The sequence below is a fragment of the Geotrypetes seraphini genome, chromosome 3, assembly GCF_902459505.1.
Source record: "Geotrypetes seraphini chromosome 3, aGeoSer1.1, whole genome shotgun sequence".
Lineage (NCBI taxonomy): Eukaryota > Metazoa > Chordata > Amphibia > Gymnophiona > Dermophiidae > Geotrypetes > Geotrypetes seraphini.
In genome coordinates this window covers 110,784,392-110,804,759 of record NC_047086.1, presented here as the reverse complement: position 1 = coordinate 110,804,759, position 20,368 = coordinate 110,784,392, and the positions used below count along the sequence as shown (strand labels likewise).

The 20,368-nt window shown below is 42.0% G+C and overlaps 1 protein-coding gene across 2 annotated transcripts in view; it reads right to left on the bottom strand.

Moving 5' to 3' along the window:
• Nucleotides 1–20,368, bottom strand: part of EVA1A (eva-1 homolog A, regulator of programmed cell death) — a 552,387-nt gene that overhangs the window by 327,821 nt on the left and 204,198 nt on the right. The window contains exons 3-4 of one of the 2 annotated variants that reach the window (XM_033939410.1): nt 19,837–19,960; nt 2,832–2,984 (exon numbers count right to left, since the gene is read on the bottom strand). In XM_033939410.1, coding sequence (XP_033795301.1) covers nt 2,832–2,984; nt 19,837–19,960 — 277 coding nt within the window. The remainder of the gene's footprint in view (nt 1–2,831; nt 2,985–19,836; nt 19,961–20,368) is intronic. The other variant, XM_033939411.1, reaches the window with a different exon arrangement.

The window sequence follows — 20,368 nt, the reverse complement described above, 5'->3', positions numbered from 1 at the left end:
CCCTTTCCCTACAACCTTTAAATCTTCCTAGTTTCATGTCCTAGAGATCCTAATTCTTGTGAGTAATCTATCATACTTCTTCCTCACAGGCAAAAATCTATACCTTGAGTACAGAAAGCAAGCCTCTCCACTGCTTTCCTTCCATTTCCTCCCCTAGAAATCACAATCATTTTAGCACATTTTTATTTGTTTACCGCAAATACATCAAAAGAGGTTTAAAGCAGTTAACAAAGACAATAATCAATACAACAAAAACATTTTTAAAAATTGCAACTTTTTCAAAACATATTCCTTAAACAAATGAGTTTTCATGGCCTTTCTAAAGCAGCTTATAATCACTAATTGAACTGGCAAAGTTCTCCAGAGTTTAGCAGCTTGATAGGCTAGAGTGGACATGAACAATTTTGTGTATTTTGTGTATTTTAACTCTCTTCCCTCTAGAAATCAAAAGGGCGATTATTGTCTCAGACTATAGTATCATAGTATCTGAATAATTCAACAATGGGGGCAATGCTTGAGTACCTGATTGTAAAAAACCGCTTAGATAACCTTGATAGGCGGTATATAAAATCCTAATAAACTTGAAACATAAAAGATGGTACCTCCCCTTGATGTATTTTAAACACCATACAGAAAAACTTGAACTGAATCCTAGCTTCAACAGGGAGCCAGTGCAGCTTTAACATATATGGTGTAATTCTGTCACTTTTTTAATCCAAATATCAGCCTAATAGCTGTAATTTGCAATATTTGCAATTTGTGCAGTATTATTTTAGAACAATCCAAAAAAGTGATATTGTAATAACCCATTAATGATAAAAACAAAGATTGAACTAATAAACAAAATTGATAATGATCAAAATAATTCCTTTGTAAAATGGTTGCTCCTGCTGCATGTGCAGGCAAATCCTGCAAGCATTTTAGAAATGACTTTACTCTGGCATATTCTTTTTTAACATAGCCCAACTAACACAAGCCCACTTGAGAAAAAACAATAATATCAAACCACACTCTCAAAACGTTTACAGCACAATAAACACATAAATCATGTAAAATACATGGGGCTGTTTGAAAGATACTTATATATTCCATGGGAATGTGGCAAGCAGAAACCTCCAAGCAAACAACTTAAAGGCTTTTACTGTGACAATTACCACAAGGTAGGAAAAAGCCTCAGATCCCCTCCTCCACCGAACCAACTGTTAAGGTTGTAAACAAGGGGAGGCTAAACGGGGTAAACTTAAATCACTGGCATAAAAAAACCTCCTCGTTTAATATTTCACTAAGAAAAAGCCTTGTGCAATGCAAAGGGGTCTCCAATTCACTAACAATTCACCGGGAAAATAAATATCTATTGGCAACTAAAGCTCAAATGGTCACAGTGGAGCAATGCTCATCTGAGTTGAAAAAAATCACACCACAAATCAACAATGGCCAGTGTTTCGCTTCTAATAAACTGCCTCAGGACGTAAAGGTAAATCTTTCACTAGAGCTCCGGATTAGAACATGGCGGCTCCTTAAAACCAATATTCTTTTCTTAAAACACCAGTGAAATTTAGCCCATCCTAACCTTCAACAGATTCCCCCCAAAAAATTAAGAACTCTCCTTTGAAAGCATACACACCGTAGACAAATAACTCAAAATCCCTAATGTCACTAAATCCCATACTCAACTTAAGTGCTATACCAGTACAGTCATAGAACCTCTATTCTCCCATTCCTATCACTCCATTCATAACTCTACTCTCCTCAAACAGCTTTAATGTAACAAACATTCTGTAATTGCTTATATTGTAAGTCGCCTTGAACCTGTTTAGGTATAGCGCAACTCAACTCAGAAGTACTAGATTAGATTAGATTAGATTTTCAGTTTCGGCTCATGTTTCTGCAAGGGCCTGCTTCAGGGATCCAATATGAAGAAAAGCAAATATGTATCTAAAATTCTTCCCACAACAGTAAGAGTTAACATGTACAAGTTATTGGTAAATGTCTTCATATGCCTTCAGAAGTTGGCCCCCCAAACATCTGGTCCAGAGTATGGTGCTACATGAGTCGGCTCGCTTGCTTCGGTCTTCTGAGCATTTGGACTTATCTGTCCCATCTGTGTGGGACTTGAGGCTTTCAACATCTAGGAATAGTGTTTTCACTGCATTGGCCCCAGGGAATGGAACAACCTTCCAGAATATATCCACCATCAGCAGAATTTACTGAACTTTAAGAAAATATTGAAAAGACATTTGTTCTGGAGCAGTAGTGGTGACTTAAGTTCAAAGAGCGGGTCACTGCTATTGTATTCCTTGGTCTGTTTTGTGTTATTGGTTTTAATGATACTTGTCATAGTAGTGACTTGTATATCATAGGCATTTTTATATTCTGATTTATTCCGATCTTGCTGTTGAAACAATTTGTATGTTACTTGTATTTTTATAATTTGTATGTATGTGTGTATTTTGGTTAAAGTGAGGGTTGTGTTGATGTGATTTGTATGTTAAATGTAATGTATTATTTTGTATATAAAATTGTTACTCGCCCTGGATAAGGGCAGGAGATAAACAAACAAACAAACAATCCATAATATAAACCACAGTGACACATTCCTATCTAAAATGGGCCTGATTGTTTAAATGTGTCTTATAAATGTAGTGTTTCTGATTAACGCTGAGGATAGGAAGCTCTCCAATTTGTGACCTTCCCACTAAGAGGCCTTCTTCCATGTTTCAGAAACAGTAAAAATAATTATTTTCCATTAGGAACAGTTTATCTATGTTCTTTCTACATGAGCAAACTGAAATATGAGAAATATTGTCATAAATTAGCTGTGCCTATCTTACCAATAGTCGGCATCCCAAAATTTTGATAGGGGCATTCCAGGCTACCTCCGTGAGACCTTCCAAAGATGGCAGAATAAATGGCTATTACCATGCTTCTTTTACAGTTCAGCCTCAGCTTGTCATCTTCACAGGCTACTTTACTCTTGTACTCATCTGAAAAGAAAAAAAAACACATTTTAGTCACTTGTCCCATTCTTGGGCAAACTAGGAGTTTTCATTGTCTACTAAACCAAGATTGTTAGCTGCTATCATGCAGCTTGAAGATTTTCATTCATAGAGCATCCCTTTAAAACCTAGAATTGCAACCACAGATAAACCAAATAGGAAAGTATGGACAAAATCTGTTTTACTACTTGGGATCTAGCTAGGTACTTGGGACCTGGGTTGGCCACTGTTGGAAACAGGATACTAGGCTTGATGGACCTTCAGTCTATCAGAGTAGGGCAATTCTTAAGTTCTTATGTGAGCTAAGAATAGGACAATCAAGCCATTGAGACATCACTGATGAGTTTGTCTCTTAGGCATTGGTAGAATGATGAATTATGACATCACACTCTGAGCTCTGGAATGTTGATACTATTTGGGTTTCTGCTAGGTACTTGGGAACTGGGTTGGCCACTGTTGGAAACAGGATACTGGGCTTGATGGACCTTTGGTCTGTCCCAGTATGGCAATTCTTATGTTCATAAGTTTTTATATGTCAGTGGTCTCAAACTCAAACCTTTTGCAGGGCCACATTTTGGATTTGTAGGTACTTGGTGGGCCTCAGAAAAAAATAGTTAATGCCTTATTAAAGTTTATAAATCTTTCCTTTTGGCTAAGTCTTAATAATAATATTGTAATTTATAGCTAAAAAGACATATGATCAAGAAATTATTTTATTTTACTTTTGTGATTATGATAAACATACCAAGGGCCTCAAAATAGTACCTGACAGGCCGCGAGTTTGAGACCACTGTTACATGTGTACTAAAGGCTGTATGACTGGGGTACTTGCAAAAGGCACAAATATGGAGGGGTGCCATAATTGTTCCCAGACCACTGTCTCCTCTCATTGGCGATGGTGAAGCTAGAAAGTAGATCGGGGGACACCGGTAGGCAAGTTGCATAGGGCACTATTATAGCTCAGTATGGTCCTAAGTCTGAAAAATTACAGTCATGGCTGAACTTGTGGCTTTACAAAGGGGGCAGGAAAGGCCATAGGATGCACTGATTTTATAAAGATAACAAAAGAACATAAGAATAACCTTACTGGGTCAGACCAATGGTCCATCAAGCCCAGTAGCCCGTCCTCACGGTGACCAATTCAGGTCACTAGTACCTTGTCAAAACCCAAAGAGTAGCAACATTCCATTCTACCGATCTAGGGCAAGCAGTGGCTTCTCCCATGTTTGTCTCAATAGCAGACCATGGACTTTTCTTCCAGGAAATTGTCCAAATCTTTCTTAAAACCAGCTACGTTAACTGCTCTTACCATAACCTCTGGAAACACATTCCAGAGCTTAACTATTCTGAGTGAAAAACAAAATATCCTCCCATTGGTTTTAAAAGTATTTTCCTATAACTTGTAACATTTGCACTTTATAACCAATGAAACTAGCACAGCCCAAGTCTCTTACTGAAGAAGCAAGTTGAAAGATGCTTCTCAGCAACACCAATTCTCGGCCCAGTACAAGGGATCAGTCCAATAAGCTTGTTATATTTAAACCTCCTGTTGTAGCTGTTCTGAAAATTCTTAGGTCATGTTGTGCTTTAAAATACAAGTAAATGCTATATCGGGGGTAGATAAAGGTCTACATTGAAGCTTAAATTGTTAATTGCTTCTGTCCATATTTATTTATTTGAAAACACTATTAATAAAGACCTCCTTTTATCACATTGCGTAAGGATTTCTTATCACAAACCACTGTGATACAAGCTCTGATGCTCATAGGAATTCTATGAGTGTCAGAGCTTTTACCTCAGTGGTCTGCGATTTAAAAAAAACCTTACACAGAGTCAGTGGCATACCAAGGGTGGGGTGAGGGGGCGGTCCGCCCCAAGGGGGTGTACAACTGGCACACCGGGTCTGCCACGGGACGTTCCTGCACCTCACCATGGCTGCCAGTCCACCCCCTCAAACATCACATACATGTTCCGGAGCTGAATCGGCAGCCATGGGGAGGTGCAGCAAGGCCCCGCGATGACTGCAGCTGCTAGCTCTGCTCCGGAACAATTAAGTGATGTCAGAGGGGGTGGACCAGGAGCCGCTTAGAGGTGCAGCAAGATCCTGCGATGACTGCGGCTGCTGGCTCTGCTCCGGAATAAGTAAGTGAAGTTGGAGGGGGTAGAAAGGCAGCTGCAGTCATCGCGGGACCTTTCTGCACTTCCCTGAGGCTGCCGGTCCAACCCCTCCAACGTCACTTACTTGGTCCAGAGCAGAGCCGGCAGCCACAATCATTGCAAGACCTTGCTGTATGGCATTGGGATGGAGGGAGAGAGAAAGAAGTAGGATACTTGTATGGAAGGGTGGTGGAGGGAGTGGAGTGGGGTGGAGGGGGAGAGAATGAGCAGGATACTGGTATGGAAGGGTGGTGGAGGGAGAGGAAGGGGGCAGATGCTGATGGAATTGGTGTGCGGGGAGAGAGACATAAGGGGGAAGGATACTGGATGTAATTGGGTTGGAGGGAAAGAAAGGGGGCAGATGCTGATGAAAGTGGGGGGAAGGGAGAGACAAGGGGCAAATGCTGATGGATGAGGGGTAGACGGAGTGAGAGAAAGGGCAGATATTGGATGTTATAGTATTTTGTACACATTGCAAACGCAACTGGCTTTTAATAGGTAATCCTACAAATAATGCACTGCAATAATCCATACAGGATAACACATATGCATAAAGTAATGTCAGACTCTGTAAAATATGCCCACATTTTCCAAAATTAATGCAAATAATAGAAAGAAGTAGAAACCACTTGTGAGATATGATTTGTAAAAGTCAGACCAGTGTTCATGTGCATTTTTTTGTGTTGTGTTCTATTTAGGAGGAAATGTGTTTCCAGGTTCTTGGGATTTCCATTTCATATTTTGTTGACATATTTATTTCTAATTTGCAGTATCTTGTTTTTTACTAGGTGATGGTCTATGTTGTTTTTTTTTTAACCAAGGTTAAGGGCCAACCCAAGGAATCTGACACCTAGGTGAACCTTCAAATGTGAACTCCATCCTGGGTGGCTCAAGACCCTATGGCCCCACCCCCTTCACATCTAGCATTTTCCCTTCCCTTCTATAGTCCAGCATTTCTCCCCTTCCCTACCTTTCCCCACATGATAGTGATCACCCCAAAGGTGTTCTGTGGCTTTCTTTCTATTCCCTTCCTTACCTCCTCTGTGGCAGCACTAACATGTTAGTCATCTTGCCAACACTTATCACATTATAGGACAGCCAGAATGAGGCCTTCTGCTTCTGTGCATACTCAAGGCCTACTGGGCCCCACTTCTGCTGAAATAGGAAGTTCAGAGGTGAAAGGACCCATCGGGCCTTGAGCAGTTGTTAACAAGTGTTATGTCAACAAGCTGACATGCTGATGCAGAGGAAGTAAGGAAGACAAGGGAAGCAATTTTGAACCCAGCACCAGCAAGGGTCAGAAGCAGCTGGGGATTATTCCTGCTTAGTCCTCACTAGACACCAAGGGGCTGATATTCAGATCACAGGAGGCAGCCCGCCTAAGTTACACAGTCGGCACTGAGCCTGGATATTCTTTTTTTTAAAAAATTCTTTATTCATTTTTATAACTTACAATAAGTGAATAAGCAAATAAAAGCATTTTTAACTTAAATACAACATTTAATAATCTGCAAAAAATCAATTTAGAATTTATTTCCCCCCCTCCCCCTTAATCAATAATAATCTCTGAACACATAATTTCTAATAGCAAAGTCTATATCATATTTTCATTTGTGGATAGGTTGTGCTCAGAGACGTGTGTTTTTTTGACCCAAAATTAATATAAGACACTGTCTTATTTTCGGGGAAACACCGTAGCTAGTTACCATATTTGTGAGGTATAAAAAAAGGACATATGACCCCCGCCTCCACCCCAGCCCACACCCCTACCCAGTCCCCACCCCTAGCCCACTCCAAGACTGCCTCTGCCCCACCCCAGCCCTATCTCCCACCAGTCTTGCCACTGCCCTACCCTATCCCCATTTTTCACCAGTCTTGCCCCTGCCCCGCCCCACCTTTCACCTATTTCCTTAGTTCCCCTTACCATCATCTGCATCCTTTTAGTGCTTCTCTCTTTCCCTCCTTCCCTCCAATACCCCATGGATGCTTCTCTCTCTCTCTTTCCCTCCATCCTCCCTTGTGGATGTTTTTCTCTCTCTCCCTTCCTCCAACCTCCATGCCTAGTGATCTTTTACGTGGCTTCTTCAATCTTATCACTGAATAGTTTGTCTCCTAAACAAGGAATATTTGCGAGACGGTCTTGGACACTGGGGTACAAGTCTGATACGCGAAGCCATGCTTGCCACAGCATTGCAATGATAAGGCTGATGCTCAAGAAGTTACGTCAAAAGCAAAGACTGATCTTGCCATGAATTTTCTAGTCTCAAGAAAGATCATGAGTAGTCTGTTGAAAATCAGCAAGCTGGTCTCCAGGAATGAATTGTTCGAAATGAGATAGGTGTTGAACCAATTATTTATAATAGGTCATATAGAAATTGTAACTGAGGATGTGGCTTGTGAGCATTGTATTTTGGATTAGCCTACGGTCAAACCTGTCCAACATATGGCCCTCCCTAACTGGAGGAATACTAGCATATGTCCTGGAGCTAGATGATTTCTTTAAAGCAGACTCCACCAAGAGAGACTGATATAGCAATTGAGTCTTATCAAAGAAGGGCAGGATTTCACCCTATAAAGGGAATCTAATTTTCTTGGAGCTATCAGAATGAGTAGAAGAGTTTCCCAGTTTTTAAACATGGCATCTTCCATGAGATTGTGGAATGAGAGTTTCAAACAGTCTTTAGGGATTTGTTCAAAATCCAGGGCATTGAAAAGTTCAGCTCTTGGTTCAGATTCAGACTCCATTCTGACAGGAAGAGCTTGACCCATATGTCTAATGAAATTGGTAAAGGAAAGGCTTTCTGGTGGTGACCTATGCCTAAGTGGAGGAGGAGATGAATCTGATGAAAGCCCATATGACTCTGGTGCAGAATATTCTGGGTCAGAGTAATATTGAGTGGATAGATCAGAATCAAATTCTTCTATGCCTGGAGATTTAGTAAATCTACTTCTAGATAAAGTAAGATGTTGTGAGGTATGGTGGTTCTGGTGCAGATGAGAGCATAGGGAAGAACTCCTATGTCTCTTTCGATGACGGTCCGACGTCGATGAGGATGAGGTGCTCCAACATCGGGACTTCCATTTGCATTGTGGAGGAGACTTAGATTTAGAACTGTGAGGCCTCATAGAGCCTTGCTCAGGCTGGGCTAGTACCATAGAAGTCAGTGCAGCAGATGGCATCAATTGGCTTTGATGCATAACGGCTAACTCCTTATGAAAAAGCTTGCAAAGTTGATCCTGAATGGCAGGTTGTGGCACCAAGGGAGTTAATGGTGCCATTGATGGTGCAGGGTGTCGAGGCATTGATGTAGACACACGCCTCAGAGGAGACACTTCCTGCAGAGATGGAGAGCGAGACTGCTTATGATGTCATTTGGCATGCATCGACTTACTCGATGCTCGAGATGCTGGCGATGTATGGTAAGAAGGTGAGGCATGGGAATGCTTCTTAGCCTGTTTACCAGAGGGTGCCGGCACTGGTACCAAGGAAGCTGACGTCAAGCTATGTGCCGATAGTGTTGACGTCGTTGCAGCTTTATCCACATCAGAATAGACTGGGACATTGGGCACTCAAATTGCACGAGAGAAACTAAATTCCTAGAGGCGATAAGGGACTGTTTCATGGAACAGCTGGCCACAGAACCAACGCGAGGGGATGCCACTCTAGACCTAATCCTCAACGGGCTAGAGGGACCCGCAAAGGAAGTGGTGGTACTAGCACCATTAGGGAACAGCGATCACAACATGATCCAGTACAAATTAAACATGGGAACATCAAAGGTGAAAACAATCACAACGACAGCACTCAACTTCAGAAAAGGAAACTACAAGGACATGAGGAAAATGGTAGGAAAAAAGCTCAGCAACAGCTCAGGGAAGGTGAAGACCGTAAAGGAAGCTTGGACACTGCTTAAAGGCACAGTGCTCGAGGCACAAGACCTGTGCGTCCCAAGGTTCAGGAAAGGCTGCAAAAAAATCGAACTAGAAACCCAGCATGGATAACAACTGCAGTTAAAAAGGCGATAAGCGACAAGAAATCATCCTTCAAGAAATGGAAAAAGGAACCAACAAAGGAAAACCAGGAAGAGCACAAAAGACACCAGAAAGAATGCCATCGAGAGGTCAGGAAAGCAAAGAGAGAATATGAGGAAAGACTGGCAGGAGAAGCAAGAAACTTCAAACCCTTCTTCAGGTATGTGAAAGGGAAACAACCAGCCAGAGAGGAAGTGGGACCACTGGACGACGGAGACAGGAAAGGAGCGATAAAGGAGGAAAAAGAGATAGCTGACAGGTTAAACAAATTCTTCTCGTCAGTCTTCACCAGAGAGGACACATCCAATATCCCAGAACCCGAGGTGATTATAAACGGAGAACACGATGAAAGACTGGTACAACTAGAGGTAAGCAAAGAGGATGTCCTCAGACAGATAGACAGACTGAAGAGCGACAAATCACCGGGCCCGGACGGCATCCACCCAAGGGTACTAAAAGAACTGAGAAACGAAATAGCAGAGACACTTCGCCAAATATGTAACCACTCCCTAAAAACTGGGGAGATCACAGAGGACTGGAAAATAGCAAATGTCACGCCCATCTTTAAGAAGGGATCAAGGGGTGACCCGGGAAACTACAGGCCTGTGAGCTTGACCTCGGTTCCGGGAAAGATGATGGAAGCAATGGTAAAGGACACAATCTGCGAACACATAGAAAACAATGGACAACTGAAGGCGAGCCAGCATGGCTTCTGCAAGGGAAGGTCGTGCCTCACGAACTTGCTGTACTTTTTTGAGGGAATAAACAGCCAGATGGATAAGGGGGAATCTATAGACATCATTTACCTTGACTTCCAAAAAGCCTTCGACAAGGTACCTCACGAACGGCTACTAAAAAAGCTGTGGAACCACGGGGTGCAAGGGGATATCTACCGATGGATCAAACACTGGTTGGCAGGCAGGAAACAGAGGGTTGGAGTAAAGGGCCAATACTCAGACTGGCAATGGGTCACGAGCGGAGTTCCACAGGGGTCGGTGCTGGGACCTCTACTGTTCAATATATTTATTAACGATCTGGAGACGAGGACAAAATGTGAGGTTATCAAATTTGCTGATGACACCAAACTCTGCAGCAGGGTTAGAAACACGGAAGACTGTGAAGCCCTGCAAAGGAACCTAATGAGACTGGAAGACTGGGCAAAAAAGTGGCAAATGAGTTTTAACGTAGAGAAATGCAAAGTCATGCATTTAGGGAAAAAGAACACGATGTCATGCATGTAGGGAAAAATAACCCGATGTTCAGCTACAAAATGGGGGGAACACTGCTAGGGGTGAGTAACCTTGAAAGGGACCTGGGGGTGATGGTCGACACATCACTGAAACCATCGGCGCAGTGTGCGACAGCCTCAAAGAAAGCAAACAGAATGCTGGGCATCATCAAAAAGGGTATCACAACCAGGACGAAGGAAGTCATCATGCCGCTGTATCGTGCGCCCGCACCTGGAGTACTGTGTTCAATACTGGTCGCCGTACCTCAAGAAGGACATGGCAGTACTCGAGGGAGTGCAGAGGAGGGCGACTAAACTGTTAAAAGGTATGGATAAATTCTCATACGCTGACAGGTTAAAAATGCTGGGGCTGTTCTCCCTGGAGAAGAGGAGACTTAGAGGGGACATGATAGAAACCTTCAAAATCCTAAAGGGCATAGAGAAAGTGAATAAGGACAGATTCTTCAAACTGTGGGGAGCCACAAGCACTAGGGGTCACTCGGAGAAATTGAAAGGGGACAAGTTTAGAACAAATGCTAGGAAGTTCTTTTTTACCCAGAGGGTGGTGGACACATGGAACAAGTTTCCGGAGGAGGTGATAAGCCAGAACTCTGTACGGGGGTTCAAGGAAGGTTTGGATAGGTTCCTGGAGGATAAGGGGATAGAGGGGTACAGATAGAACTTGAGGTAGGTTATAGAAGTGGTCAGAAACCACTTCACAGGTCGCGGTCCTGATGGGCCACCGCGGGAGCGGACCGCTGGGCGGGATGGACCTCTGGTCTGACCCAGTGGAGGCAACTTCTTATGTTCTTATGTAGATGCGGCAGACATTGTTGATGGATTTTGAGGTCCAAAAAGTTATTCCTGCTGTAGATGTCAAGCCTTCAATGAATGTTTTTGTAGCTTTGAGCAGCAAGAACAAGAGTCAACTCAGTGCTCAAGACACTGCACTGAAGACACCAGCTGTGTGGATCAGTGACTGATATGACCCTGTTAAACCGAGATCACCTCTTGAAGCTGTTAGGTTTTGACAACGAAGGAAAAACTGCCAATGCAAGATCGAAGGAATCAATTTTTCCTCTGAGGGTTAATTGGTCTTGTGACTGAAAAAGATTTGATGCCTTGGGCCACTCTTGTGACTGAAAAAGATTTGATGCCTTGGGCCGCAAAACCAGCTTGAAGGAGGACCAAAGGCTTGAAAACATGCAAAAGAAAAAATTTGAGAAAAAAATTCCAATCTAAAAGATTTATAAAATACTATCAAGGAAAATGAAAGAAATGAAGTAGAAAATGGGAAGGCACAAAACAATGGGAAGGCACAAAACTTCGAAAAAATAATGTGATTGGAAAGACTCCAACACACATCTTCTTAGCTCCATGGAAAACTAAGGGCTCCTTTTACGAAGCCGCATTAGTGGCTTTATCGCATGTGACTTTTTATCACACATTAATCCCCACGCTAGCCAAAAAACTACCACCTGTTCAAGAGGAGGTGGTAGCGGCTAGCGCGGCCAGCAGTTTAGCGCACGTTAAACTGCTAATGCAGCTTCGTAAAAGGAGCCCTAAGTACTGATGGTACCATGAGCCAATATCAGGCAGGAAGGGTACGGGCGGTCTCGAGTCTTCTATATCAGGCTCCGTGAATGGCATCACCTACAGGTGAGAATATGCTGCCTGCTTGTCCTGGGATAAAGACAATTATGCCGTGACTATCTATGATGGGTTTTGTTCATTTTTAATATAGCTTTGAACTTCGGTGAAACAACAAATGCTTAAAAATATCCAGGGACTGGCTCCTTTCCCTGTTCTGGCTAATCACCATGAAAAATTTGGGCGCTGACTTTAGCAATTTCCCATTATTCTTTACTGAGGACAGGGTTTTTGAAAAACAATCAAAGTCATTCATTACAATCAGACTGTCAAACCATAGTATAGCCTAAATCTTCAGTGCATAAAAGTAGAACTGTGTTCAGTGCCTGTAGATCAGCTTGTATCTGAGGTCAAAGGTTATAACCTTCCACTCGCTTGATGAATATTGTTTACTCACCTGCCTTTGTGAGGAGTGGTTTTCAAAGACAGAAATTGTCTTTATATATTGTGAGTCTTTAGAGCACAAAGGAGCTTGAAAAAGCTTTGTGTTAAGGTTTTTGTAGTAATCAGGCAGTCCTTAAAATACTGAGCAGCCCTTAAAACACTGGGGCTATGGGTCTTAGGAAGAAACTAGACACCAGTTGCTACATCTATTGATTCCTCTTGATCTAGACAGGCAGATTTAAGGTTCTGGGGGAAAGTGAGAAAAGCAACTTTCCTTTCTGTAATGGCCACTAAGACCAGTCTTTCCGTCAGTTAATTCTGTCCTCATGTTCGCATTTAGAGGGTAATTCCATAAAGAAGAAGCCAACATGTCACGTATATACTGCTATTCTGGTCATTTACATGTCAAGAGCACACTTAAATAGCCAGAATACAGACATATACTGTAGATTCAAATGTGTAGAAACCAAAACAAAAGAGACTGTGAAAAGAGATGTTTCTGATGCAGAAACATGGTCCTTGTTTCAGCCAACATGCCTTCCTCAGGGGTCCCTACAATAACGAATTTTGATATGAAGGTACGAAATTGTAAATATAAGTGCACATAAAAGTGCATTGATTAAGTGAGATGCGTGAATACAAATAAAAAGAACTAAACTAATAACAAATTTTGAAAAAAGAAGTAAGAAAATGGTGTTTTTGAAGTTGACAAATGTGAAAAGTGAGAGCTTGTGATTATCAGTTAAAAAAAAAAAAGTGTCAGTAAATTTGTTGATGCAAAATGATGATTATCCTAAAGTAGGATAAAAGTGCTGATAAAAGATAATTAGCCCAGAGTGGGATGAAAGGTGCTGGAAATGTCAGAAAAATTCTAAAAGGCGATTATCAACTGAAATATACCTTAGCATTAAAAGGCATTGGCAAATAATTGAGTTTTCAGCATTTTCTTAAAATTCATCCTTCCCATACAAAACTGCAGGATACCAGGCAAGGCATTCCATAGTTCTACGCCAGCCACATATTGTAAGCTCTACTGAACAGGGACCATTTCTTGAATGTTTTAATGTACAACACTGTGTGTGTCTAGCAGTGCTATAGAAATGATAAGTAGTAGTAATTTGCATTTAGCACACATCATCCTAGAGCCTAACTTTAAATGACCTTTACTGAATTTGGACCTCCCCCTCCAAGTACATAGGTGGATAAACAGCAAAAAAAAAATAAAAAACCAACCCAGAAATGGAAATGCAAACACTACATTTCAGTGATCTAAAGGAGGAGAAAATAAAGTCAAGAAGGGCTGATTTTGCATCATCTGTATTTATACAGTTCTGCTCCAACTACTCACATGCTGTTTTATTTCCAAAGCATCAGCCATTGAAAAGTGATACAGTAAACAATCAGCTGAACTTCTCCTGCCGCCAGTAAAACTGTCTTGCGAGAGAGACTAATGTTTTTCTGAAAGGGTTGATAAATGCAGAATTACTGACCTCCTCCTCCCAACGCACAAAAATCAATCACCAACATTAAAGAAAAACAGAACACACTTCATTCTTTCTATCATGCGCCCTGTGTTTCTACTGCTCTGAAAGACACTATTATATCCAGGTTCCGCCCTCCTGCTTGCCCTTGTATGCAACAAATCGTCAGTGGAGGGAAGGAAAAGTTTAAGAATGTGTTTAACCAGGCCAACAGTATCTTGCTGGGCGCTGACCTCCTGATATCATCGAAACAAAGGGACAAGTAGAAAAGGAACTGTTAAAATAGCATCCAACATTGTATTCTTTTGCCATGATCAGAGACCTCGGTTTCCCGCAGCGGCAAGAATTTAGAAATTCTGGGACGAATATTCAGAAAATGATGAGCTCCTAAGTTACCTTCACTGAAAAAACAACCCCATGTAGATCCCAAGTCACATTGATTTTATAGCATGAATTTCATATTAAACTGTTAAACATTACCTAAGCTCATAGAATGCTAGTTCACAAGGCGCCAAGCGGTATAAAGAAAATGTCTTCTATCAGTAGTGCAAGGTGATAATCTAATCATGGCACATAACATTGTCAGGAAATGCAGTACTTTTAAATAATTTTCACAAATATAATGTCCATAGAAAAAACACATAGTTTAATGAAGTAACCCTGGCTTTAACATGAGCCGTGTTTCGCTGACGCTGCCTCAGAAAGCCAAGAAACGATTTGAACACATAGGAATCGTAATGATGATTAGACTTCAACTGCTGCCAAAAAACTCCGTGGACATCCAGCTCCTAAGTTAGGCTCATAAATTTGTGCCCTATTTTAAACTGAACTTAGGGACATAAGTTTTCAGCCGAAAATTAATCTTAATTTAAAAGCTTCTTATTCTTCACCAGCACGAGTGGCTTCTGCAAGCATGCTCCTCGCACTAGCATTGGATTCCCTCTGATGTCACTTCCTGGCCTCGTAACCCAGAAGTGATTCCGAGGGGAACCAGGCTGGCACAAGCAACAGGCAGTAGTTGCTCGCGCTAGCAAAGATAATACAGAGGAACGGAGTAGGGGGAGGGAAGGCGCAAGGGTGGCATGGTGGGGCAGAGAGGTGCCAGGATCCCCACTGACTTGGCACTGACTGCATCCCCCTCTCCCCTACTATGCCACTGCTCAGTGCTGGCCACTGGAAATAGCCTCCCTCTCTCCCATGATCTCACTATCACTAATTAGATCAACAACAGGCAGCTTTTCAGCCAAAAAAATATTTAAAAGAAAAAGCGCTTAAATGCAACTGTGCAGGGTCATTGGTTTTGTATAAATCAATCTATTAATAGACCAAAGGTATTAATGATTGTGGAGGTCTACTCATGAAAAGTAGAAGAGATTTGCTTAAACCATGGATATAGAGGCTTTGGATTGATTAACTGCACTGTTTATTTATTTAAAATTATTTATAACCCGCTTATCCACAAATCTAAGCGAGGAACAAAATCACATACATAATCACATTAAATAATACAAACAAAATTAGACTCAACAAAAACATCAAGCCAACAATAAAGAACAGGAAACATGGAGTGTACAGTAACTTATTACTTGTTACTTGTTAATTGGAGTAGAAAAGAACAGCCACTACTCACACTACCACATTACACACCCCAAAAAAGCGCTCAAATAGTACAGTTTTCACCCCTTTTCTAAAAGACCAAAGCATTTTAGATTGGCGCAAAAACAAAGGTAAAGCATTCCATAGCGCCGGGCCCTGGACAGAAAACATAGACTTACGATTCCCAGTAAGCCTCACCACTGCTAAACATGGAACCCCCTAATCTCGAACTGTCTAAAGACTGTAACTCACACCAAGGACAATACCACCGCAAAAGAGAGTGGTTGCTTAACAGGCAATTATGTTGAAGGACCTTAAACATCACACGAAGAACCTTAAATTCGACCCGCATGCCAATTGGCAACCAGTGAAGCTGACGAAGTATCGGAGTAATATGATCGAATTTTGAAGCGTGAACGATAAGGCGTGCTGCTGAATTTTGCGTTAACTGCAATGCTCTCAGAACATATTTAGGTAAACCTAAGTAGATAGAATTACAATAGTCAAGCAAAGGCGTTATCATCAACATGATGACTGTTTGAAAGTTATCGTCTGATAGATAGTCACGTAACCTCCGTAATAAACGCAGCTTAAAGAAAATGGCGGAAATAACAGCCTTAGTTTGAGGTTTGAAAGACAGCTTAGAATCAAACACAACTCCTAAATACCTACACTGCTAACATACAGAAACTACTTCACCAGCAAGTGAAATCTCAGACGGACAGGCTGCCAAGTTTTTGCCAGGGCCAATGTATAACACCTCAGTCTTGTCAATATTAAGTTTTAATTGATTTTGAGACATCCATTCCTAAATGACAGAAAAAAATCATTCAAGTATGATAAGGCTTCAGCCTGTGATTTTTCCACAGGATTAAGGATTTGAATGTCGTCAGCGTAAATATGAAACGTAATGCCTAATGAACACAACACCTTACACAAAGGGAGCATGTAAATATTAAATAAGACTGTTGACAGAGCAGAGCCCTGAGGAACTCCACAGGACAAAGACACCCAATCAGATTGCTTCTCATTTGCTACAACACAAAAGGACCGGTTACCCAAAAAAGAACCAAACAAATCCAGCACCATACCTGAAATGCCCAAGGCCCTTAATCTTGCTAATAAAATTTGATGATTAACGATGTCAAAGGCTGCAGAAACGTCCAGTAGGACCATAAAGTACGCAACTCCATGATCCAGCCCACTCTGTAAAGTGTCAAGCATGGAGAGAACAAGAAGCTTGGTGGAACGTTTTGGTCTAAAACCAAATTGATAGTCGTCTAGAATTGCATGCTTGTCCAAAAAAGTTTGTAGCTGCTGCAACACAACTTTTTCAAGAACTTTGGCAAAAAAACCCAGAGATGAAATAGGGAGGGGAGAGGGAAATTGTTCTGATTTTTTATGCTTAAGAACAATTGTTGGGTATAAGGGAGGGGGATATTTGATGTGAGTTAGAATTTGATGGTATATTAAGTGATGTTAAAGTATAAAATGATTGTATCTTTTTGAAAGTTTTACAAATGAATAAAATTGTATTAAAAAAAAAAAAAAGAAAGAAAGAAATAGGTTAAAAATGTTCTAAGGCAGCCCTGGTCATGATTTTTCAATAAAGAGCGGACTATAGCCTTCTTTAAAGACGGGAGAACGTACCCTTCACCTAACGATTTTGAAACCATCCAAGAAATCGACGGGGAGATCGAATCCAACATGGAAACTAAAGGAGGGCAAGGATCAAGGGAACAAGCAGCCTTACTCAAACCTTGAATAATAATCTTTTTTTTTTTTTTTATCAGACTCAAGCACAACATCAAATCCCATCTACCTCTCATCAACCACCGGTAATGGATTACCAGAAAACAACATAGCAACTTTCCTGACTTTAGTAGTAAAATAACAAAAAAAATCTTGGCAATCAAAGAGAACTTCGGCATCCCCAGCAGGAGCAGCCACAAGACGATGAACCACCAGAAACAATTCCTTAGGAATACTGTGCTCCTCCAATTTTCCGATTGTAAAAAGTTTTCTTGGTGTCCAGTGTCAAGCTTTATATACTCTCAAATGCTCATTATACACTACAAGAGAATCACCATCTTTACTTTTACGCCATTTTCGCTCCAGACAACGTAACTCCTGTTTCGCACATCGCAATGTGTCAGTAAACCACAGCACTGACTGATTGCAAGGTGGCTTAATCTCTCGATGCCAGGCACGATTAATGCAACATGCATTCCCAAACTAAACCAAACTGTGAGCCCACTAGGCACAGTCAAAGTGCCTAGACATAATGGGACAGATTCTATATATGGTTGCTGAAAAAAACAGTATTAAAAAAAAAACACATTTAGTGTTATTCTATAAAATGAGCCTAAATTTAGGAACAGTTTATAGAATATGTGTAGCAGCTGACCCCACAACTAAAATTTAGGATTGACTATTTAGGTCAAGTAAAGCCTAGTGCATGGATCAGGATTAGGTCAACTAAAGCCTAGTGCATGGATCAGGAGTAAATTATAACAATGCATGTAAGTTCTAGGAACACGCACAGCACGCCCATGCCCCTCATATGGCCATGCCCCTTTTTCATGATTCACACATTAGAATCTTTGTGCACCACTTTACAGAACACTCTTAGAAAGCTGTGTACAGTGGCATAGTGAGCAGTGGTGTAGTAAGGTGGGGGGGGGGGCGGTCCGCTCCAGGCAACCCACCTCTTCCCATTACTCCTCTCCTTCCCTTCCCCCCATAACTCTAGTTGAAGTTAGTGTTCACAGCGGTCAACAGTGTGCTCTTCGCGATTCCGTCGGCCCTCCTATTGACATCGCTTCCAGGTGCCATGCATAGGAAGTGACATCAGAAGTACGTTGTTGGCCGCCGCAAGCAAAAACTTCAGCTAGAGGGGCAGGGAAGGCACGGCAGGCAAGATCAGGGAAGGAGTGGAAGGGCGTAGTCGAGGGTGAGGAAGGGGCACAACCCGCCCCGGTGCTTCTCACCCTCGTACACCATTGGTAGGGTGAGAGGTGCCCCACCCCCACCCTCACCTTCTCCCCCTGCCACGCACGTGCGCTCCTTCACTTCCCCCATACCTCTAGCTGTTTACCGCCACAAGCAACAAGAACTTCAACGTGCGCCTTGCGACCCGTCAGCTCTTCTGATGTCACTTCCTATGCATGGCGCCCGGAAGTGACTTCAGCGGGAAAGACGACGCGGTCACGAGGAGCACGTTGAAGTTGTTGCTCGCAGTGATGAACAATTAGAGGTATGGGGAGAGGAAGGGGGACTCGCGAGGGGAGGAGTGGGAAGAGGCAGGGTTGGAGAGGAGGAGAGGTGCCGGCTCCTCCACCAACATGGCGTCTAGGGCGGACCGCCCCCTCCCCACTTGCTACACCACTGGTTGTGTGCAGAAATTCTAATTAGTGCCCGGAAAGCGAAATGGAGGGCTACCATTGGGCATTTAAGCTGTTTTTATTAATAAATTATGCGCATGTTGGTAAGTTAGAAATCATTTGAATTTGTTATATTTAAAAATCTTGTTGAGATTTTTGAAGCGGGAAGTTTAATACAGCTCCTGTGTGTCGGTTACTGGACATGGAGAAGCTTCTGGGGACCAGGTGATATATATTCTGTTTTCCAGTTTGTGTAGAGAATGACACAGTGACAAAATTCATCACCGTTCCCGTCCCCGCGGATAACTGCGGGAAATAGTCCTATGTCATTTTTTAGTGTCTGTCTCAACCTCAGTCCTTCTACACCAGCATTCTTCAAAGCAAAGCTTGAGGCTATTCATACTCTGATTCTTCCCTCTCTCCTTAAAGAATGACATGAAGATGGTTTCCCGTGGTTATCCGTGGAGATGGGGACGGTGATGAATTTTGTCACCGTGACATTCTCCATTGTGTATGTTAGGTTGAAAATTGGTGATTTGCCAGATTGGCCTGCTTAGCTAGTTGGTTGATGTGGTTATGTGTTTTCAGCCATTATCAACAGTCATTTAGATCACAAGTACCAAAATGTACTGTGGCAGAACTGGGCTGAAAAGCATTCAGAACTGGATAAAAATCAGGTATCTGAGAAAAGAATAGAGACCTTGATGTCTTGTACCCACAAAGCTCACCATCATACATCACCCCAGGGTACCACCAAAGATGCCATCCTGATCTATCCTTTCCACCCTCCTCATCAGAAATCTAGCTTTGGTACTTGAGAAAACAGCTGCAAAAATTTTAAACTTTCAAGTAACAAATGTAAACTCAATCCAAATCAAACACTGGCCCCAGAGATAATATTAAAAACTACTTAGGTGCAAGATACTTACTTGGCCTGCACTTATACCATACAATCAAATATTTGCTGGTTCCCGGGCACGGGTCTGCACCAAACAGTCGACTATTGACAAGAAGCTGGCAACTCCGCCGGTCTTGACATTCATCCAGCATTTTCTACGTATGCAAATGCAAAGGAAAAAAATAAGGAAACAACAGTATTGTAGTGTTGCACTATCACAGCGCCCTATGGAGACAATAAGCCTTTACTCACAACTTTAAATAGGCAGAAATTCAGTAAGGTAAACTTACCCCCTGTTTTACTAAGGTGCGCTAACCGATTAGCACATGCTAATCAAATTTAGCGCGTGCTAAACGCTAACGCGTCCATAGACTAACATGCACGCATTAGCGTTTAGCGCGTGCTAATCAGTTAGCACACCTTAGTAAACAGGACCTTAGTGACAATCACCTAATGACAAATTTGCATAGAGTTCAAAGAGTTTCTTCTCTGTGTTTAAAGTGGGCCTCTTTGTACAAAGTGAGAGATCATTCAGAGCTCAGTTGTTTTGGGGCTAGGCCGAT